The 24,060-nt window shown below is 44.8% G+C and overlaps 1 protein-coding gene across 3 annotated transcripts in view; it reads left to right on the forward strand.

The window, feature by feature from the left end:
* Positions 1-24,060, forward strand: part of LOC141273397 (alpha-2-macroglobulin-like protein 1) — a 302,764-nt gene that overhangs the window by 162,064 nt on the left and 116,640 nt on the right. For all 3 annotated transcript variants that reach the window (XM_073685165.1, XM_073685166.1, XM_073685167.1), the window contains exons 13-14: positions 8,248-8,320; positions 16,445-16,587. In XM_073685165.1, coding sequence (XP_073541266.1) covers positions 8,248-8,320; positions 16,445-16,587 — 216 coding nt within the window. The remainder of the gene's footprint in view (positions 1-8,247; positions 8,321-16,444; positions 16,588-24,060) is intronic.

Raw genomic sequence — 24,060 nt, forward strand, 5'->3', positions numbered from 1 at the left:
CTGAGCAGGGGGGGGCCCTCACCGTCGGGCACCCCGCACGCTATGGGACCCATGAGTGGAGGAGAGCGGTGTCAGCGCCTGCTCCCCCCCGCTTGCTCATGGCCCCGGCACCTGGCACAATACTTACCCCTCCCCGTGCCTCCGCAGCAGCTCCTGCATCCTCCGCGGCTGCTGCACTGTGACGTCCTCAGGTCAGAGGGCTCAGTGACGTCTTTACACCATGCTCTCCTGAGCAGTCACAGCGCAGAGCGGGATGAGGCCAGCGACGCTGGAGTCTGGAGCAGCAGCAGCAGGTGAGAAGTGAGGTGAGTATTTGATTATTTTTTTTTATTGTATGGAGGCCTGTGGCAGTATAAGCAAGGGGGGTGAGGTGGGGGTGTGTTACATCCTGCATGAGGCATTATAAGGGGGGGTGACATCCTTCATGGGGCATTATTAGGGGGTGGGTGACATCCTGCATGGGGCATTATAAGGGAGGGGGGGTGACATCCTGCATGGGACATTATAAGGGAGGGGGGATGTGACATCCTGCATGGGGCATTATAAGGGGGGGTGACATCCTGCATGGGGCATTATAAGGGGGGTGACATCCTGCATCGGGCATTATAAGGGAGGGGGTGTGACATCCTGCATGGGGCATTATAAGGTAGGGGGGAGGGGTTACATCCTGCATGGGGCATTATAAGGAAGGGGGGGTGTCATCCTGCATGGGGCATTATAAGGGGGGGTGACATCCTATATGGGGGGAACAGCCTGCATGGGGCATTATGTGGGGGGAACAGCCTGCGGTGGGCATTATGTGGGGGGAGCAGCCTGCGTGGGGCATTATGTGTGGGAAACAGCCTGCAAGGAGCATTATATGGGGGCCAGTATTCTGTATGGAGCTTTATATGGGGGCCAGTATCCTGCATGGAGCGGTATATGGGGGTCAGCATCCATGCATGGAGCGTTATATGGGGGCCAGTATTCTGTATGGAGCGTTATATGGGGGCCAGTATCCTGTAAGGAGTGTTATATGGGGGCCAGTATTCCGTATGGAGCGTTATATAGGGGCCAGTATTCTGTATGGAGCATTTTATGGGGGCCAGTATTCTGTATGGAGCATTTTATGGGGGCCAGTATTCTGTATGGAGCATTATATCGGGGCCAGTATCCTGTATGGAGCATTATATGGGAGCCAGTATTCTGTATGGAGCGTTATATGGGGGCCAGTATTCTTTATGGAGCATTATATGGGGGCCAGTATCCTGTATGGAGTGTTATATGGGGGTCAGTATCCTGTTTGGAGCGTTATATGGGGACCAGTATCCTGTATGAAGCATTTTATGGGGGCCAGTATTCTGTATGGAGCATTTTATGGGGGCCAGTCTCCTGTATGGAGCATTTTATGGGGGCCAGTATACTGTGTGGAGCGATTCGCTGGTTTCTGAGCTATCGTGGAATTTACAATAGATATCACTCATGTAATGTAAGAAGTGAAATCTTTGCATTGTACTATATATATATTTCTCTTCGGTATCTGTGCATCATGAATCGTGGTATGTGTTAAAGGGGCCCACTGAGACTCTTTCGCCCGGGGCCCACAAAAACCTGGAGCCGACCCTGGGCCCCCGACCCCATGCTGAACGCTAAGAACCGGGACATCTCAGCGCTGCTTTCCTCTGTGTAGCAGTGCAGCGCCTTCATGATTCCCCTGACTTCCGGTCATGTGACGGCGCCGTCACATGGCCGGAAGTCAGGAGAACCTGGTGGCAGCGACTTGGACGAGTGCCAGGATTCTGCAGGGATCACATGGGGGTAAGTATAACAAGTTTTATTTTTTTTAAATACAATTAACTAACTAGGAGTGGGGGGAATCAGAGATGCACGGGGGGATGAGAGATGCACGGGGGGATGAGAGATGCACGGGGGGGATGAGATGCACATGGGGGGGATGAGAGATGCACTGGGGGGGGATGAGATGCACGGGGGGGATGAGATGCACGGGGGGGATGAAAGCTGCACATGGGGGGGTGAGAGTTGCACATGGGGGGTGAGAGCTGCACATGGGGGGGTGAGAGATGCACGGGGGGATGAGAGATGCACGGGGGGAATGAGAGATGCACGGGGGGGATGAGAGATGCACGGGGGGGATGAGATGCACATGGGGGGATGAGAGATGCACGGGGGGGATGAGAGCTGCACATGGGGGGATGAGAGCTGCACATGGGGGGGTGAGAGCTGCACATGGGGGGTGAGAGCTGCACATGGGGGGTGAGAGCTGCACATGGGGGATGAGAGCTGCACATGGGGGGGATGAGAGCTGCACATGGGGGGGTGAGAGCTGCACATGGGGGGTGAGAGCTGCACATGGGGGGGTGAGAGATGCACGGGGGATGAGAGATGCACGGGGGGAATGAGAGATGCACGGGGGGGATGAGAGATGCACGGGGGGGATGAGATGCACATGGGGGGATGAGAGATGCACGGGGGGGATGAGAGCTGCACATGGGGGGGATGAGAGCTGCACATGGGGAGGTGAGAGATGCACATGGGGGGTTATGTTTACATATCTTTGTTGCCCTATGAAGAGCAGGGGGGGGGCAAAAATTTCTTGCACAGGGGCCCACTACATTCTGTGTCCGCCCCTGATCAAATGAGTTCAATAGTGCGGGGATCTGCTGTGTTCACACATAGCAGCCTGAACAGAAATGAAAAGGCAATAAACCAGGATCATGGACAGAATCATGAGTTCCATTGGAATAGAGTGAATAATTTATGAAGTACTGGTGTGTATTTTTTGTGACTGTTTAATGTATAAATAGTGTTAATTTTATTTATATTGTCCTTTAATTAAAGACTTCACTGCCTGTGGAACAGGAGGCAGCGGATCAAACAGAACGACATTGCATCAGGGCTGGGAGTCCCCTCACTCTGAGCTCAGAAAGTGAGGTGAATTGAGTTCAATAGCATGGAAGCAGCCTGGACAGCAGGTTGTTTTTTTTTGTTGATATTTGATGGTATAATATAAATCAAGATGGAAAGATATGAAAAGGGGAGGGATGGGGAGGAACTGGACATATACAAGGGCACAAACTTAATATATTATATTATAGGTGAATATAACCCAAAATTAGGTGTATCTCTCTGGACCAACTTGAAAAGTGAACCAAAGGGTAGACAGAGGGGTCAGATAATGTACATATATATATATATATATATATATATATATATATATATAATTGATCAGCTATACAGATTTATATAGAATTATGCTTGAAACCTCTGTAAGGGATATATAGATGGTGTCTAGTTCAATATATCTGTAACCTCATTTAATCTAAAGGGCTTCAAGGTGTTTAATCTATAAATTCAGTAGATTTCTTTCCTATTAAGTTGTTGAATAGGATTTACAGTGTCACTCGGTATATGCTCAATAGGAGTGATTTTTCGGGTTATCGGCAGAGTCTTTAAAAAACAACCAGGCTCGGGAAGACCTAACAGTTATAATGGCAACTTCCTTCGTGTTGGTGTTACTGGGAACGGTTGCCTGCCTTTTGTCTGTGGCCACCACACTGCTTCTTGCTGCCTGTTGGGGTGCTCTGCCTCCCTCCTCCTGTGTGTTGCTCTCCTTGCTCTGGATGTCCTCTTGCCAGGTTGGGTCAGTTACTATATCATCCACCACCTCGTCTTCCACTTCCGCACCCTGGTCCTCCTCCTGACTTTCTGGCAATTGTGTCTCATCATCGTCCACCTCTTGTGATACTTTCCCATCGTTGCCTTCGTGTGACCGTGGCTGCTTAAATATTTGGGCATCGCTACATGCGATCTCCTCTTGCCCCGCTTCAAGTGGATCAGGAGAGAGGCCCGAATCTATAAATGGAAAAGTGAACAGCTCTTCAGAGTGTCCAAGTGTGGGATCAGTTGTCTCTGGGCACTCTGCATGGTGGGAGGAAGGAGGATCAGGGTGAGGAATATGCAGTCCAGACTCATGGCTACTGAGACTTGACCGTGTGGAAGACAGGGTGGTGGTGGCAAAGTGACTGGAAGCATTATCCGCTATTCAACCAACAACCTGTTGACACTGCTCTGGGTTCAATAGTGGTGTTCTGCGGTCCCCTATTAATTGGGACAGGAAGGTCGGGCGAGAAGATGTGGGTGTTTGTTGTGGCACAGTTTCAGCTTACCCACAGCCTCGGCCTCAACATGCACCATCACTATCACCATCACGTCCAGTTTCCCGTCCCTTGCCACGCGCCTTGCCCATTTTAAATGGAGGACAATATCTTCCACGCTCACTATAAATGGCTGAATTTGGAGCGAAGTTACATGTGATCCGTGTGACGGAGAAACCACAGTTTTAAATAGCTGGCCTGTAGGCAACTATTGTGAACAGCAAACCGTTGTCAAAAACTTCACTGACACACTGAAACAAATTTTTAATGGAGGCCAGAAATGGCAGTATTTTCTGAAAATGTATATGTTATCCGTGTGACGGAGAAACCACAGTTTTAAATACCTGGCCTGTAGGTAACTATTTTGAACAGCAAACCAGCGTCAAAAACTTTGCTGACACACTGTAACAAATTTTTAATGGAGGCCAAAAATGGCAGTATTTTCTGAAAGTGTATATGTGATCCATGTGACGGAGAAACCACAGTTTTAAATAGCTGGATTTTTAGCGCTGTAATATGGAAAGACCCCCGCTGTATTCTGCACTGCCAACAAGCAAATGGTGCAGAAAAGCGGTGTTCTCTGGATTGATTTTTAAGCAAATAATGAGGATTAAGATCCAAAAAAAATTATGCCTGGCCCCTGGGTCCTGGGCCTATATCAAGAGATATCTAAGAGCAGCAGAAGACAGAACTGGAATGGAGCCTCTTGTGCTATATGCACTGCAGTCTGCTATATACCCTGCCTTCCTGCCTATATACACTGCCTGCCTGATATCTTTGCAGATGGATTAGTCCTCAGAAGGACTGTTTGTTGATATGGATATGTGTAATGTACTTGTTTTCTCCCTACACTACCTAATAAACAAGAAAATCTCTCCCTAGCCCAGCAGCACCTCTCCATACACTGTCTGAGTGCGGAGTAGACTGACGAGCATGGCGGCGCCAGGTCTGATATAGACCTGATGACGCTGTGCGGCCAGCCAATCACTGTAATGCCACAACCAACATGGCTGCGGCATTACAGTGAGTGGCAGGCAATCCCTGCATGTTCATTGGCTCTGTAAAGAGCGCCAAACATGCAGGGAGGGGACCCGAGCATCCACCCGAGCATCTAGCAAGTACTGAGTGGTGAGCTCCGAGCATCTCCAGTACTGAGATGCTTGGGCGAGTACTGAGCACTTGCGAGTATGCTCACTCATCACTAATAAACAGTATAACACAATTCCAATAAATTAGCTGTAACTACTCTTTCACTAGTTCTTATGCTTCAGATATGGGGCTTGTGTTAACATCTTCCTCTGAAGTTTGCCTTCTTACTGTAGCTAGTCTTAGTTTAAAGTCCTTTGTCTATCCTATTTTGCTGAACTCCTAACATCTGCTTCCCCATAGCTAATCTATTCTTTCAGACAGCCATCTCCTGGCAAAATATTGCCTTCCCCACCTTAGTTTCCATGGTATCACTTCGTCTTTCCCTTTATGTAGTATGAGAATCTATCAATTCTCTAAGCATCCCTTTCAAGTCCTCCATACAAGCTTTCATCTTGTCTTTATTCAACACCACTTCTCCTTTTTTGAGTTGCTGGGGCTCCTTAACTCTTTTTCCTTCTTTGTAGTAATTACTTGTTTCAGCACTTGGGAGTACTGTCCAGTCAAGATTTGGTTTCACCCTTTTTTGCAGTTCATTATGCCATTGTCTGCATCAATGCAAGGCTGAATTCTTAAGCCCTATAAATGCTATAGATTTTGAACAAAACGAGAGTGAAATTACCTACAAGCGAGATGAACAAGAAAAATGTTTATTGTAGCCAAAAATGTACACAATATTATACATAAAAAATATTGAACATTCATTCTGCAACTTTAATGGAAATTCATTCTTGCACCTTTTCTCTTCAAAGCTTCTATTGATCCCTTTTCTCTTAAAGAAAGGCTGTGGATCTTTTCTGTGAAGAATCCAGCAGTAGTCCCCCATCATGTTCATGTTCCATCTACCTTGGCATCCCGATGAAGTCTTTCTTCTTACTCTTTGTTTAATAACACTGAGGTTTTCAGAAAAGTAGTCCAAATAGGAATGTAAAAAATGTAACTTCAAATTCATCAGACAACTCAAGGCTTTGAAAATGTCAGCATGTCATCCATGATGGACTTAAATTTTGGATCTTTGTTGTTGCCTAGAAATTTATTCGCCACTTCTTTAGAAGAATCCTGAGCCCTTTTCTCAACAGCTTTCATTTTTGCTTTGAACACGTCATCCTTCATGAGTTGCCGAATATCCAGAACCACAAAAATGCCTTCCTTAAAAGTCTCTTTTTCTTTCTGTAGAGCTTTTACAAACTGCTTTATCAGTCCAAGATTAATGTGGAGTGGTGGCAGGAGAACTTTAGTGGGATCAGCTAAACTTTCCGCAGCCATGTTCTTCAGTCAAGGTTGCCAAGATATTCTCGTTGGCCAACTTTTTTGGCTCCAGTGATGAGTCCTATCCCAGCTGTCCCATTCACACAAAAAGCATGGGAACTTTGTGCATCCTCCTTACTGCCCAATGAACAAAGAGAGAACTTTCAGATCACTACATATTGACCATCCTTGATCATCGCAGTTAATTTTCTTAATAACAACGTCTAAAGTCTCATAGCTTTTCTTCAAGTGCACAGAATGCCCTACAGGCACTGAAGCATACTTGTTATCATTGTGTAGTAGCACAGTTTTCAGACTCTTTTTGGATGAATCAATAAAGAGTCTCCACTCGCTCACATGTTAAATTTTTCCATCGGTCCAGGAACATCACTACAATACAGTAGAGCACCATCTTGAGAAAAATATGGAAGGTATTACTTTTCACTGCTTCTGTACCATGAAAAACAAGTACCAGGAGCTAGCAGGTTCTTTTACTTTAGTCTAGAACCTAAAAGTTCTGTAGAATGTTTAGGAAGGTCCACGTCCCTTACTAAATCACCTAATTCGAACTGTGAAAAAAGCTGTGGCTCATTGGGACTAGCAAAAAAGTCTTTGTCAGAATCCTGCCTTGCTCCATAGGTGAAGGGACAGGTATTTCTTGACCATGTGGCAGAGGGAGGTCCGGATATATAATTTCCTTCTTATTTTTTAGGTTTTTATCCCTCTACTTTGCACGGATAATAGTAGCAGTGATCACTATGATTTAACGGTTCCCTCAAGATTATAGGCACACCAAAACGAAGGCTCTCTTTCTTCCCTTTAGACCACTGTCGTAGTTCTTCTACATAAACAGAACAACACTAAATGTGGAGCCCACGACTTGTCCTGATCACCTAATTTTAAACAAAAGTATGAATAATACACTTTTCTAACAAAGTCCACAATGTTCCTAACTTGTTCTTCACTATAAAACAACGGCAAATGTAGCAAAAGTTATTGAGTGAATTACGACATCCCCTTGAAGCTATTTAAATCATGTTGCTAGAAACAGAAGCTTAAGTCACCACAACCACTAAATACTGAAAGAAATCATGGTAAGCACACCACCACACTTTTATGAACTGTCTAAAAGAAAACATGCCTTTGCTTCCCATTGCAACCAGAGTGCAACTTTCAGGTTCGAATATTGCTGAGGTAAAATGAAAGCTGTGCTCTGATTGGTTTCTATGGACACCAACCAATCACAGCGCAGCTTTCATTTCTTAAATTGCTGAGGTAAAATGAAAGATATTCTACAAAGTAATCTGCATCCTAGTTGTTCAATCAACATTTGAAGTTTGGGTTGGTAAACAACCAGAATGCAGATTTCTGAACTAAAGGTATCTATTGAATCTGTATAACAGTACCATTATGCCCATAACTTTGTTTTAATATGAATAATCCTTATGACAGGTTCTCTTTAACTGATATATAATAAATACTTTTGTCAAATTAATTTCTCAGCTTTTTTTTCATTATAGACAAAGGTTCAGTTTTCTAACTCAACTCTATATCCATTTTGTCACTCAAAGTTTAAATAGCTTGTTGGAGCCCACTAGTTGACACCCCTAGCTAGTCCCCTGCCTTTTGTTATAGAAGTACAGCAATCATAAGAACAGCGTATTTATTCATATGTTACCTGCTTTCTATGTTTTCACAGCTTGTAGACAACCATGGAATCTTCTCTTATAATGAACATAAAGTAAACATTAAAGACCAAGAAAAAAGCCAAAGTGAGTATAATGTTTTTTTTCCAACCAAAAAAACAAATAAACAGAATTTAAAAATGATGAGAAATGGACCCTGCCTAATTCCTGGAGGCAAAACAGACCCGAATTCTTCTTGAACATATTCACTTTTTACGAACTAAGTTTTCCCATCCGTCTGGTACCACAAAATTTATAATCATGTTTTTGCCTCCATTTTTTTCCTTCTGTTACTGTCTTAAATACATTTGTAATTAAAAACTATTCCATTGTCATTACAAATAGGTTTATTAACAAAATGTACACATTTTCTGCTGCTTGCAATAAACTAATCAAACAGGAACACTAAATACTTCAACAAACTAATAAGTGGGTTATGCAAATTCAACACAAAAGGCCACTTTTAATGACTATTTTAGTTTCATAATTATACAACCCCTTCTTGACAAGCGTCTTTAGTAGTGTTGAACGAATTTGTTTGGCATTTCAAATTCGTGTTCGTGTGAGGGGGTTCCGAATTGTTCGCGCCAAAAAATCGGCTCCGCTCATAAACATCTCTGATTTGCCACGCTGTCACGCAGATGTAGTCTTTAGTACTCAGTGAATGGGCTAAGATTCCTAAGGAATAATTCCAGAAGCTAGTATCTACCGTAGCTTGCAGATATGTTTACAAATCTGTTTTGCAAAATCTTGCAGTTCTGTTTGAAGCAGCGGAGTGTAACAGCCAGAGGGGCTCTAATAAATACTAAAGCCTTTTGTCATGTAGATAAAAAATAGCAACAACTGTGATCCTGCCATGGTTGATGATACCTGGCAACAAATAGCAAGCTTTGGAGACTACTTAGGTCACTTCATCAGGCATGGTTTAATACAGTACCAGAAAATTCACATATGCATTAACACTATTTCTGAGTCCTGTTGGGTAAGAAATATAAGGAAAGTGATGAGAAGCAGAACTATCAATATGGAAAGGGGAGAAACCATTGTAGGAGAAAATGTAAGGAAAAAAATAAGGAATTTGAGGGTTTTACTGTCCACTGATGGAGGTAATGGAGGTTCGGTCCGGGGTTGTGATGCCCTAACGTCTAACGAGCACATTCTTTAATTGATGTAGAATGATGTAAATCCATGTGACACATTCATTCCAGCCCTCAATGTGTCACAGTCTGACATGAGCTTGTACTCCCAAAGTCATTTTTATCTGTGATTTGAAGTTATCTTTCAATACTTATAACTAGTGTTGAGCCACCCCCGTAGTGTTCGGGTTCGGTTCGGTTCGTCGAACACCGGGATGTTCGAGGAACTGTTCGTCGAACTGTTCGTCGAACACCTTAGAACACCGTCGAACACCGTTAAAACCAATGGCAGGCAAACAAAAACACATAGAAACACATAGAAAACACCTGCAAAGGTGTCCAAAAGCTGACAAACTGCTCAGAAGACACTCTCTTTAAAAAAGCCGGCCGGCAAATTCAGCAGCGGCATACACCGGTACCCGACAATTTAGACAAGAAGGAATAGAGCATCACACATAGATTAGATAGATAGAAACATGTCAGTCACACATATAAGAAGCACAGTGACAGTGTTGGTTACTGCACTTGTCATTTAGTGTAAAGGATTTATTAAAAAAAATATTAGTGTTTTCATGCACCGTCTCTTTAAAAAAGCCGGCCGGCAATTCAGCATCTGTACCCGACAATTTTGAACAGAAAGAATAGAGCTTCACACATAGATTAGATAGATAGAAACATGTCAGTCACATATATAATAAGTACAGTGATAGTGTTGCTTACTGTACTTGTCATTTAGTGTAAAGGATTTATTTAAAAAAATAATAGTGTTTTCATGCACTGTCTCTTTAAAAAAGCCGGCCGGCAATTCAGCAGCGGTACCCGACAATTTAGAACAGAAAGATAGAGCATCACACATAGATTAGATAGATAGAAACATGTCAGTCACATATATATGAAGTACAGTGATAGTGTTGGTTACTGTACTTGTCATTTAGTATTAAAATAAAGGATTTATTATTAAAAAAATTGGCGTGGGGTTCCCCTTAATTTTAGGCTCTAGCGGAGGTTAAGCAGACGGCTGGGGCAGATGTTTGAAGCCTGGGAAGGGGGTAATACCCACGGAGCTTCCCAGGCTACTAATATCAGCCCCCAGCTGAATACATAGCCTTTACTAGCTATTAAAATGGGGGACCCCCCAAAAAAATGACGTGGGGTCCCCCCTAATTTAATAGCTAGCAAAGGCTAGGCAGACAGCTGGGGGCTGATATTAATAGCCCAGGAAGGGAGCCATGAATATTGGCCCCCTCCCAGGCTAGAAACACCAGCCGTCAGCCGCCCCAGAAATGGCGCATTCATAGGATGCGCCAATTCTGGCACTTAGCCTCGCTCTTCCACGCTGCCCTGGTGCGGTGGCAGGGGGTAATAGGGTTGGGGTTGATGTCAGCTTATAATGCCAGCTGACATCAAGCCCAGGTTAGTAATGGAGAGGCGTCTATAAGACACCCCCATTACTAACCCCATAGTCAAAGTTAAAAAAAACACAAACACCCAGAATAAAGTCCTTTAATTGAAATAAAGACACAATCCTTTATTGTTCTAAATTAAACCATACTTACCATCACGCCCATTCCAGCTGAAGCCAACGATCTCCTGCAATAAAAGAAAAATAATAAAGCAACCTCATCCTTACCTTTCCATGGTTCCCACGACAGCTTCAGCTCTGCTACATCGAGATGACAGGCTGGACCGCAGCAGAACGCTGCCATCCAGCCTGTCATCCCGCAGACACTGAGAAGCGCAGGCTTGCTTGCGCTGCTCAGCGTCTCTCTGTGACGACATCCAGATGAGCCGAGTTCATGTCCAATGAACTCGGCTCACCTCATGCACGTCACTGACAGCGTGGGAAAATTCTCACGCTGAAGCGCTGATTGCAGGAGAATTTTCCCACGCTGTCAGTGACGTGCAGGAGGTGAGCTGAGTTCATTGGACATGAGCTCACCTCATGCACATCACTGACAGCGTGGGAGAATTCTCCTGCACTCAGCACTTCAGCGTGAGAATTTTCCCACGCTGTCAGTGACGTGCATGAGGTGAGCCGAGTTCATTGGACATGACCTCGGCTCATCTGGATGCCGTCACAGCGAGACAGTGAGGAGCGCAAGCATGCCTGCGCTTCTCAGTGTCTGCGGGATGACAGACTGGATGGCAGCGTTCTGCTGCGGTCCAGCCAGTCATCTCGATGTAGCAGAGCTGAAGCTGTCGTGGGAACCATGGAAAGGTAAGGATGAGGTTGGTTTATTATTTTTCTTTTATTGCAGGAGATCGTTGGCTTCAGCTGGAATGGGTGTGATGGTAAGTATGGTTTAATTTAGAACAATAAAGAATTGTGTCTTTATTTCAATTAAAGGACTTTATTCTGGGTGTTGTGTTTTTTTTAAATATTTTACTAGAAATTCATGGCGGTCATGTCTAATACTGGCGTGACCCCATGAATTTTGGGCTTGGGGCCAGCTGATAATACCAAGCTGGCCCTAACCCCTTTATTACCCAGTGAGCCACCGCACCAGGGCCCTGGATGAGTTGGGTACAGCGCCAGAAGATGGCGCTTCTATGAACGCGCCATTTTCCGGGGTGGCTGCGGACTGCAATTTGTAGCGGGGGGGGCCCAGAAAGCTTGGGCCTCCCTGCGCTGCAGATTCCAGCCCCCAGCTGCCTAGTTGTACCTGGCTGGACACAAAAATAGGGCGAAGCCCCACGTACTTTTTTTTTAATTATTTCATGAAATTCATGAAATAATTAAGAAAAAAAGGCCTTCCCTATATTGTTGTGTCCGGCCAGGTACAAATAGGCAGCTGGTGGTTGGGGGCAGCCCGTTCCTGCCTGCTGTACCTGGCTGGACACAAATATAGTGCGAAGCCCCACTTCAATTTTTTTTAATTATTTCATGAAATTCATGAAATAATTAAGAAAAAAAGGGCTTCCCTATATTGTTGTGTCCGGCCAGGTACAAATAGGCAGCTGGTGGATGGGGGCAGCCCGTTCCTGCCTGCTGTACCTGGCTGGACACAAATATAGTGCGAAGCCCCACTTCAATTTTTTTTAATTATTTCATGAAATTCATGAAATAATTAAGAAAAAAAGGGCTTCCCTATATTGTTGTGTCCGGCCAGGTACAAATAGGCAGCTGGTGGATGGGGGCAGCCCGTTCCTGCCTGCTGTACCTGGCTGGACACAAATATAGTGCGAAGCCCCACTTCAATTTTTTTAAATTATTTCATGAAATAATTTAAAGAAAATTGACGTGGGGCTTCGCCCTGTTTTTGTGTCCAGCCAGGTACAACTAGGCAGCTGGGGGCTGGAATCCGCAGCGCAGGGAGGCCCAAGCTTTCTGGGCCACCCCCGCTGCAAATTGCAGTCCGCAGCCACCCCGGAAAATGGCGCGTTCATAGAAGCGCCATCTTCTGGCGCTGTACCCAACTCATCCAGGGCCCTGATGCGGTGGCTCACTGGGTAATAAAGGGGTTAGGGCCAGCTTGGCATTATCAGCTGGCCCTAAGCCCGAAATTCATGGGGTCACGCCAATATTAGACATGACCACCATGAATTTCTAGTAAAGTATTTAAAAAAAACACAACACCCAGAAAAAAGTCCTTTAATTGAAATAAACACACAATTCTTTATTGTTCTAAATTAAACCATACTTACCATCACGCCCATTCCAGCTGAAGCCAACGATCTCCTGAAATAAAAGAAAAATAATAAAGCAACATCATCCTTACCTTTCCATGGTTCCCATGACAGCTTCAGCTCTGCTACATCGAGATGACAGGCTGGACCGCAGCAGAACGCTGCCATCCAGCCTGTCATCCCGCAGACACTGAGAAGCGCAGGCTTGCTTGCGCTCCACAGTGTCTCTCTGTGAGGGCATCCAGATGAGCCGAGTTAATGTCCAATGAACTCGGCTCACCTCATGCACGTCACTGACAGCGTGGGAAAATTCTCCTGCACTCAGCGCTTCAGCGTGGGAGAATTCTCACACTGAAGCGCTGAGTGCAGGAGAATTCTCCCACGCTGTCAGTGACGTGCAGGAGGTGAGCTGAGTTCATTGGACATGAGCTCACCTTATGCACGTCACTGACAGCGTGGGAAAATTCTCCTGCACTCAGCGCTTCAGCGGGAGAATTCTCACGCTGAAGCGCTGAGTGCAGGAGAATTCTCCCACGCTGTCAGTGACGTGCAGGAGGTGAGCTGAGTTCATTGGACATGAGCTCACCTTATGCACGTCACTGACAGCGTGGGAGAATTCTCCTGCACTCACCGCTTCAGCTTGAGAATTTTCCCACGCTGTCAGTGACGTGCATGAGGTGAGCCGAGTTCATTGGACATGAACTCTGCTCATCTGGATGTCGTCACAGAGAGACGCTGAGCAGCGCAAGCAAGCCTGCGCTTCTCAGTGTCTGCGGGATGAGAGGCTGGATGGCAGCGTTCTGCTGCGGTCCAGCCTGTCATCTCGATGTAGCAGAGCTGAAGCTGTCGTGGGAACCATGGAAAGGTAAGGATGAGGTTGCTTTATTATTTTTCTTTTATTGCAGGAGATCGTTGGCTTCAGCTGGAATGGGCGTGACGGTAAGTATGGTTTAATTTAGAACAATAAAGGATTGTGTCTTTATTTCAATTAAAGGACTTTATTCTGGGTGTTTGTGTTTTTTTTAACTTTGACTATGGGGTTAGTAATGGGGGTGTCTTATAGACGCCTCTCCATTACTAACCTGGGCTTGATGTCAGCTGGCATTATAAGCTGACATCAACCCCAACCCTATTACCCCCTGCCACCGCACCAGGGCAGCGTGGAAGAGCGAGGCTAAGTGCCCGAATTGGCGCATCCTATGAATGCGCCATTTCTGGGGCGGCTGACGGCTGGTGTTTCTAGCCTGGGAGGGGGCCAATATTCATGGCTCCCTTCCTGGGCAATTAATATCAGCCCCCAGCTGTCTGCCTAGCCTTTGCTAGCTATTAAATTAGGGGGGACCCCACGTCATTTTTTTGGGGGGGTCCCCCATTTTAATAGCTAGTAAAGGCTATGTATTCAGCTGGGGGCTGATATTAGTAGCCTGGGAAGCTCCGTGGGTATTACCCCCTTCCCAGGCTTCAAACATCTGCCCCAGCCGTCTGCTTAACCTCCGCTAGAGCCTAAAATTAAGGGGAACCCCACGCCAATTTTTTTAATAATAAATCCTTTATTTTAATACTAAATGACAAGTACAGTAACCAACACTATCACTGTACTTCATATATATGTGACTGACATGTTTCTATCTATCTAATCTATGTGTGAAGCTCTATTCTGTCTGTTATAAATTGTCGGGTACCGCTGCTGAATTGCCGGCTGGCTTTTTTAAAGAGACGGTGCATGAAAACACTATTATTTTTTTTGATAAATCCTTTACGCTAAATGACAAGTACAGTAAGCAACACTGTCACTGTACTTCGTATATATGTGGCTGACATGTTTCTATCTATCTAATCTATATATGATGCTCTATTCTGTCTGTTATAAATTGTCGGGTACCGCTGCTGAATTGCCGGCCGGCTTTTTTAAAGAGACAGTGCATGAAAACACTATTATTTTTTTAAATAAATCCTTTACACTAAATGACAAGTACAGTAATCAACACTGTCACTGCACTTCTTATATATGTGACTGACATGTTTCTATCTATCTAATCTATGTGTGATTCTCTATTCCTTCTATTCTAAATTGTCGGGTACCGCTGCTGAATTGCCGGCCGGCTTTTTTAAAGAGACGGTGCATGAAAACACTATTATTTTTTTTGATAAATCCTTTACGCTAAATGACAAGTACAGTAAGCAGCACTTTCACTGTACTTCGTATATATGTGGCTGACATGTTTATATCTATCTAATCTATGTGTGAAGCTCTATTCTTTCGGTTCTAAATTGTCGGGTACCGGTCTATGCCGCTGCTGAATTGCCGGCTTTTCATGTTTCACTGTTGGCACTGTTCCCATCGATTTGGGCAATCACTGTAATGCCACAACCACCATGGCTGTGGCATTACAGTGAGTGGCAGACAATCCCTGCATGATTGGTGCTCTAAATAGCGCCAGACATGCAGGACACTCTTTTGGTGCACGAACAGTTATCGAACATAACCTCGAACAGCCGAATTTTTTGCAAATCGTTCGGGTTCGTCGAACAACTCGAACACCGCCCAAAACAGCTCGAATTTGAAATTGGCGAACAGTTCTAGTCGAACACCGCTCATCTCTACTTATAACATCATTATTATTATTATACTTTTTTATATTAAAGGCATTGTTCACTACTAGGATAACCCCTTCTTGAACTAAAGGTTTGGCCCTGATAAAATAAAAAAACTATACTCACTTCCCATTCTGGCTCCATTCCAACGGTGTCAGCTCTCGCGGTCCTGGAGTTCTAGTGCAGTGGAATGACTTGTGGTGCCCGGCGCCCAAACGCTGGCATCACTGTCCCCCCACCTATGGATGGATTGAAAATGAAAAGGAAGTCAGAGATCAGCTGCAGCCCAGACTATCTCTTCATGTTCAATCCGTCATGTGTCACAACAACAGCATGGGAGCCTCGGGGAGAGCGAGTGCAGACAACGTGGGAAAGGCGCCAGCATGGGAGTTGAGTATAGGTTTTTTTTATTTTATTGAGGCCAAACATTTAGTTCAAGAAGGTGTTGTCCTAGTAGTGGACAACCCCTTTAAGATGTTGAATATTTCTGAAGTTGCAGTAATCAGTAAAAGTGGCATTTTCTGTTGAATTTTGAAAACACTTATTATATTAGTTTTGTGAGCTATTTTAGTTGTTCTTCAACTGATTTGTTGCAAACAGCAGAAAGTTTGTAAATGTTGCTAATAAACCAAATTTGGGGGGAAGGGTTGAATAATTTTGATTGCAACAGTATAACACCTGAGCCTGATTATAAACATAAGAGAAATGTTGGCAAAATGCTCTCAAAAAGAAGCTGACTAGCAAAATTCCTTTATAATTTTGCTTACATGGATTGGGGATAAGTAACATTTATAGAATCTCTTGTGGATGATTGATTGACCAACTGATTTATTTTCATTTTTCACATTTTTAGAGCTGCATGGTTCATTCTCTCTCAGTTTCCATGTTGAAAATTTCTTCCCTATACTCGAATTTCTTATTTTCTCTATTCTGCCCAATGGAGAGACCATTGCTAGATCTACCATTTTCTTTGTTTCACCGTGTATAAAAAACAAGGTAAGAAGCCTAACTGAACAGAACACTTGCTTTCCTGACAAGGAAAAATAAAAATACTAGATCATAGCAGGACAAGCCACAATGTTATCTGAGTATATATTTCAGTAAAAAAGCAAAAAGCAAAATGAACCTGTAGGGTCATATCTATGTGCACATTTTTTGGTTTAACCCCATTACCCCCGAAGATGGTTTGCACGTTAATGATCAGGCCAATTTTTACAATTCTGACCACTATCACTTTATGAGGTAATAACTCTGGAACGCTTCAACAGATCACTGATTCTGAGATTGTTTTTTCGTGACATAATGTACTTCATGATAGTGGTAAAATTTCTTCTATATGATATAAGTTTATTTGTGAGAAAATCAGAAATTTGGTGAAAATTTTGTAATTTTCAAAATTTGAATTTTCATGCCCTAAATCAGAGAGACACAGTACAGACCAAAAGTTTGCACACCTTCTCATTTAAAGATTTTTCTGTATTTTCATGACTATGAAAATTGTACATTCACACTGAAGGCATCAAAACAATGAATTAACACATGTGGAATTATATACTTAACAAAAAAGTGTGAAACAACTGAAAATATGTCTTATATTCTAGGTTCTTCAAAGCAGCCACCTTTTGCTTTGATGACTGCTTTGCACACTCTTGGCATTCTCTTGATGAGCTTCAAAAGGTAGTCACCGGAAATGGTTTTCACTTCACAGGTGTGCCCTGTCAGGTTTAATAAGTGGGATTTCTTGCCTTATAAATGGGGTTGGGACCATCAGTTGTGTTGTGCAGAAGTCTGGTGGATACACAGCTGATAGTCCTACTGAATAGACTGTTAGAATTTGTATTATGGCAAGAAAAAAGCAGCTAAGAAAACAAAAACGAGTGGCCATCATTACTTTAAGAAATGAAGGTCAGTCAGTCTGAAAAATTGGGCAAACTTTGGAAGTGTCCCCAGGTGCAGTTGCAAAAACCATCTCAAGCGCTACAAAGAAATTGGCTCACATGAGGACCGCCCCAGGAAAGGAAGACCAAGAGTCACCTCTGCTTCTGAGGATAAGTTTATCCGAGTCACCAGCCTCAGAAATCGCAGGTTAACAGCAGCTCAGATTAGAGAACAGGTAAATGCCACACAGAGTTCTAGCAGCAGACACATCTCTACAACAACTGTTAAGAGGAGACTTTGCGCAGCAGGCCTTCATGGTAAAATAGCTGCTAGGAAACCACTGCTAAGGACAGGCAATAAGCAGAAGAGACTTGTTTGGGCTAAAGAACACAAGGAATGGACAATAGACCAGTGGAAATCTGTGCTTTGGTCTGATGAGTCCAAATTTGAGATCTTTGGTTCCAACCACCATGTCTTTGTGTGACGCAGAAAAGGTGAACGGATGGACTCTACATGCCTGGTTCCCACCGTGAAGCATGGAGGAGGAGGAGTGATGGTGTGGGGGTGCTTTGCTGGTGACACTGTTGGGGATTTATTCAAAATTGAAGGCATACTGAACCAGCATGGCTACCACAGCATCTTGCAGCGGCATGCTATTCCATCCTGTTAGCGTTTAGTTGGACCATCATTTATTTTTCAACAGGACAATGACCCCAAACACACCTCCAGGCTGTGTAAGGGCTATTTGACCAAGAAGGAGAGTGATGGGGTGCTATGCCAGATGACCTGGCCTCCACAGTCACCAGACCTGAACCTAATCGAGATGGTTTGGGGTGAGCTGGACCGCAGAGTGAAGGCACAAGGACCAACAAGTGCTAAGCATCTCTGGGAACTCCTTCAAGATAGTTGGAAGACCATTTCCGGGGACTACCTCTTGAAGCTGATCAAGAGAATGCCAAGAGTGTGCAAAGCAGTCATCAAAGCAAAATGTGGCTACTTTGAAGAACCTAGAATATAAGACATATTTTCAGTTGTTTCACACTTTTTTGTTAAGTATATAATTCCACATGTGTTAATTCATAGTTTTGATGCCTTCAGTTTGAATGTACAATTTTCATAGTCATGAAAATACCGAAAAATCTTTAAGTGAGAAGGTGTGTCCAAACGTTTGGTCTGTACTGTATGTCACACAAGATAGTTAATAAATAACATTTCCCACATGTCTACTTCACATCAGCATAATTTTTTTAGGGACCACATCATATTTGAAGTGACTTTGAGGGGCCTTTATGACAGAAAATACTCAAAAGTGACACTATTCTAAAAACTGCATCCCTCAAGATACTCAAAACCACATTCAAGAAATGTATTAACTAGTGATGGGCGAGCACTAAAATGCTCGGGTCAAGCACATTGTAATACTCGGGTGCTCAACCCGAGCAATGAGCCCAATGTAATTCTAACGGAAACTCGAGCATTTTTCAGCCGGCTCTCCCCGGCGGTCTGCAGAGGGACTAAAAATTGCCCAAATGGATGGGAACAGTGCTCAAGTGGCATGGGAACAGCATGGGAAGACCCCTGGACTCACAGGTCACTGCTATCAACAATGTTGTCAGAAGTATTACGCCACTTTTACAGACTCACAATAAAACATGCAAAAACGAGACCAAAATGGATTTTCCTGGGAAATATGTTAAGGAACATCCTTTCTAGGGTAATGGCTTGTATATAAGGCAAAATAAATACCAAAACAAAAATACTCCTCCACACCTTGGGCTATGATCACACGTAGCGTTTTTGATAAGTTTTTGCACTTCTGCATTGCTTTCAACTGTGACAAATGCATTCACCGGGAAATGTCATTTTAACATTTTACAAACTTATCTGGCCATGTGGTGTGTGAGACATGATCAGACACATTCTGTTTAATTTATGAAAGAGGGACTCTGAAAGTCACAAAGCCTATTTTTATAGGGCCATCAGGCGGCCTTTACTATTCTTAAAGTGCCAGCAGCTGGCCCTCACTACTCTTAGAGAGCCATCAGCCGGCTATGCTTTGTTCTTCCCATTACTAAAGAGTGGGTCTCCTATACTGTTATTGCATATGCAGTGAGTGACAGAGCTTCCCAAAATATGGACGCCCCCCAATACCCCTTTGAAGAGACTTAGAGGAGGGGGAAGTGGGTCTCCCATACTGTTGCCTATGCAGTGAATGCAAGGGCTGACAAAAATTTGGACCTACTCCAATGCCCCTTGGAAGAGACGTAGAGGAGGGCCTCCTGAAAAAAAATGTTCCCATTATTAGGAAGTGGGTCTCCCATTGTGTTTACCTATGCAGTGAATGCAAGGGTTGCCAAAAATTTGCAGGCACTCCAATGCCCCTTGGAAGAGACGTGGAGGTCAGAGGGCCTCCTGAAAACAATGTCCCCATTATTAGGAAGTGGGTCTCCCATTGTGTTTGCCTATGCAGTGAATGCAAGAGTTGCCAAAAATTTGGAGGCACCCCAATGCCACTTGGAAGAGAGGTGGAGGTCAGAGGGCCTCCTGAAAACAAAGTTCCAATTATTAGGAAGTGAGTCTCCCATTGTGTTTGCCTATGCAGTGAATGCAAGGGTTGCCAAAAATTTGGAGGCACTCCAATGCCACTTGGAAGAGAGGTGGAGGTCAGAGGGCCACCTGAAAAAATGCTCCCATTATAAGGAACTGGGTCTCCCATTGTGTTTGCCGATGCAGTGAATGCAAGGGTTGCCAAAAATTTGGAGGCACTCCAATGCCACTTGGAAGAGAGGTGGAGGTCAGAGGGCCACCTGAAAAAATGCTCCCATTATTAGGAACTGGGTCTCCCATTGTGTTTGCCGATGCAGTGAATGCAAGGGTTGCCAATGAAGGCACTCCAATGCCCCTTGGAAGAGATGTGGAGGTCAAAAGGCCTCCTGAAAACAATGTTCCCATTATTAGGAAGTGGGTCTCCCGTTGTGTTTGCCTATGCAGTGAATGCAAGGGTTGCCAAAAATTTGGAGGCACTCCAATGCCCCTTGGAAGAGACGTGGAGGTCAGAGGGCCTCCTGAAAACAATGTCCCCATTATTAGGAAGTGGGTCTCCCATTGTGTTTGCCTATGCAGTGAATGCAAGAGTTGCCAAAAATTTGGAGGCACCCCAATGCCCCTTGGAAGAGAGGTGGGGGTCAGAGGGCCTCCTAAAAAAATGCTCCCATTATTAGGAAGTGGGTCTCCCATTATGTTTACCTATGCAGTGAATGCAAGGGTTGCCAATGAAGGCACACCAATGCCCCTTGGAAGAGACGTAGAGGACCTCATAACAAAATGTTCCCATTAAAAAGGAGCGGGTCTCCTATACTTGTAATGCACATGCACTAAGTGTATGGGCTTACAAACATTTACCCCTGGGGGGTATACATGAACATACTGTATTAAAAAAAAAATTTAAGGGCATTATAAACGCCCTTTAAAAATATTATGTGGGTGTTGCATCACGGACCATGGTCACCCTGGTGATATGGTGGTGGAGGATGAGGATGAGGTGAAGGAGGAGGACAAGAGCAAATAGCCAAAATCAGGAAGCGTATACCCATGTGTGGGTGTGAAAAGGTGCATGGGAATACACCTCCCAAAAAAAGACACTGGATTTGAGTTTGTTACGCTGCTATCATTCGGTGGTGTAGAGAAGTCTGGCCCTATCCAGCCCTTGTTCATTTTTATAAGAGTCAGACTGTCAGCATTTTAAGTTGACAGACGGATGCACTTATCAGTTATAATTCCACCAGCGGCACTAAAAACCCACTCTGATAAAACGCTAGTGGCAGGGCAGGCCAGGACATAGAGAGCCAGTTCATTTTAAGTATCCAGCTTGGATACTCAATAATTATAAGACACAGAGGAATCACGGACGATGTTGGTAGGGTCGGCAAGGTACTCCCTCAGCATCTTCCCAAACTTTGCACTCCTTGTGAGAGTACCCCATGCCTCAGGGCCTGTGGGATGGGAGGGGCTGAGAAAATTCTTCCAGACCTTTGACAATGTTCCCCTGCCTCTGCTGGATTGGAGTTGTGTCCCTCTTGCCTGTAGTCCTTGGTTGTCCAACGAACTGTGATCTCTGCCGCCAGTGTTTTCAGATGGGAATTTTTTTAATAGTTCCGCAACAAGGGCCTTCTGGTACTGCCCCTTTTTTGTAGACCTGTTTGCCTCAGGAATAAGAGATATAAAGTTCTTCTTGTAGCCTTGGTCTAGAAGTGTCACCAACCTGTAATGACTGTCACCCAAATTTTGAGAATGCGAGGGTTATGGGAAAGGCAGTGTCAAATAAACTCAGCCTTGCGTGCAAGACTGCTAACAGGCAAGACTTCCGTGTACTCACCAAGAGGATGACTGATCATGCTCTCCTCCTCCTCCTTCTCCTCTCTGTCCTAAGGCCATCCACACTGAACAGACAGTATGACAGTTGTGCAGGTAGTACCGTCTATAGCACAGGAAACTAGCTCCTGTTCTTCCTCCTCCTCCTCTTCCTCATTGTCACCCAATCCATGTTGGGATGAGATGAGGCTGGGCTGTGTGTAATCATCCTGTATGGTTCCTTGCTCCATCTCATTGTGCTCCGCCTGCAATGCATCCTCTTTGATTGTGAGCAGAGAGCGTTTCAGAAGACAGAGAAGCGGGATGGTGACGCTAATTATGGCATCATCGCCGCTCACCATCTTGGTGGAGTCCTCAACGTTTTGGAGGATGGTGCATATGTTTGACATCCATGTCCACTCCTGAGGTCTTATGTGTGCAGTCTGAATACCAATGACCTTGTTGATGCTGGTACTCAACAACTTCCCTCTTTTGCTCACAAATCCTTCCCAACATCTGCAGTGTAGAGTTCCAACGCGTGGGGACATCACACACCAGTCTGTGAGCCGGAAGCTGCAAACCCTGCTGAAACACGGCAAGGGCGGCGGAAGCTGTTGGTGACTTTCTTAAATGGGCACAAAGGCGGCCTACTTTAGCCAGCAGCTCTGGGTAGGATTTGAGAAACCGCTGAACCACTAGGTTATGCACATGGGCCACGCATGGTACGTGTGTGAGCTCGCCTTGCCTCAGAGTCGCCACCAGGTTCAATCCATTGTCACACATGACCATGCTTGGCTGTAGGTTCAGCAGTGTGAGCCACAGATCTGCCTGCTCTTTCAGAGCTGTCCACAACTCTTCAGCATTGTGCGGTTTGTCACCTAAGCTTATTAGCTTCAGCACCGCCTGTTGCCGCTTGGCCGAGGCAGTGCTGTAGTGCTTCCAGCTTGTGACTGATGTGGTCATTTTGGAGATGGAGGCTGAAGAGGAGGAGGTGCAGGAGCTGTAGACTGTGGGGGCAACCCTGATTGACCTAGGACCCGCAATCCTTGGCATCGTGAGGATGTGTTCTGTCCCAAGGTCCGACTGGGTCCCGGCTTCCACTATGTTAACCCAGTGTTCCGTCAGCGAGATGTACCATCCCTGCCCACAAGCACTTGTCCATGTGTCTGTGGTTACGTGGACTTTCCCGGTAACTGCGTTGTTTAGGGTATGGCTAATGTTTTGGGACACGTGCTTGTGTAATGCGAGGACTGCACACCGGGAGACATAGTGGTGGCTGGGGACCGAGTACCGCCATCAGGTTGCAAAATGCTTCCATCTCCATGAGCCTAACGGAGGACAATATCTTCCACGCTCACTACAAATGGTTGAATTTGGAGTGAACTGATATGTGATCCGCGTGACGGACAAACCGCAGTTTAAATAGCTGGCCGGTAGGTAACTATTTTTAACAGCAAACTGGTGTCAATAGCTTCACTGACACACTGAAACACAATTTCAATGGAGGCCAGAAATGGCAATATTTTCAGAGCAATTATGCATGATCCGTATGATGGACAAACCACAGCTTTAAATAGCTGGATTTTTAGCACTGTAATATGGAAAGGACCTGGCTGTATTCTGCAGTGCCAACAAGCAAATATCGCAGAAAAACGGTGTTCTCTGGATTGCTTTTTAAGCAAATAATCAGGATTAACATAAAAAAAAAATATTCCTGGCCCCTCATACCTGGGGCTATTTCTACAAATATCTGTAAAAGCAGCAGACAGAACTGGAATGGACCCTCTTGCTATGTGCACTGCAGTCTGCTTTATACCCTGTTTGCCTGCCTAGCACTGATATCTCTGCAGATGGATTAGTCCTCAGAAGGACTGTTAGTTGAGATGGATATGTGTCTTTATAGTCTGGTATACCTACACTTACTAGACACAAGCAAATCTCTCCCTAGTTCAGCAGCACCTCCCCCTACACTGTCTGATTCCTGTGTGACTGTGACAAGCACGGCGGCGCCAGGTCTGATATAGACCTGATGATGCTGTGCGGCCAGTCAATCACTGTAATGCCACAACCAACATGACTGCGGCATTACAGTGTGTGGCAGACAATCCCTGCATGTTGATTGGTGCTCTAAAGAGCGCCAAACATGCAGGGAGGGGACCCGAGCTCCCGCCAAGTAACCCTGGAAATACTTGGAAAGTGCCAAGCATCTCGAGCAGTGAGATGCTCGGGCGAGCACCGAGC

Source organism: Phyllobates terribilis, unplaced genomic scaffold (assembly GCF_046119375.1).
Source record: "Phyllobates terribilis strain yellow unplaced genomic scaffold, ASM4611937v1 Scaffold_5__5_contigs__length_657084704, whole genome shotgun sequence".
Taxonomy (NCBI): domain Eukaryota; kingdom Metazoa; phylum Chordata; class Amphibia; order Anura; family Dendrobatidae; genus Phyllobates; species Phyllobates terribilis.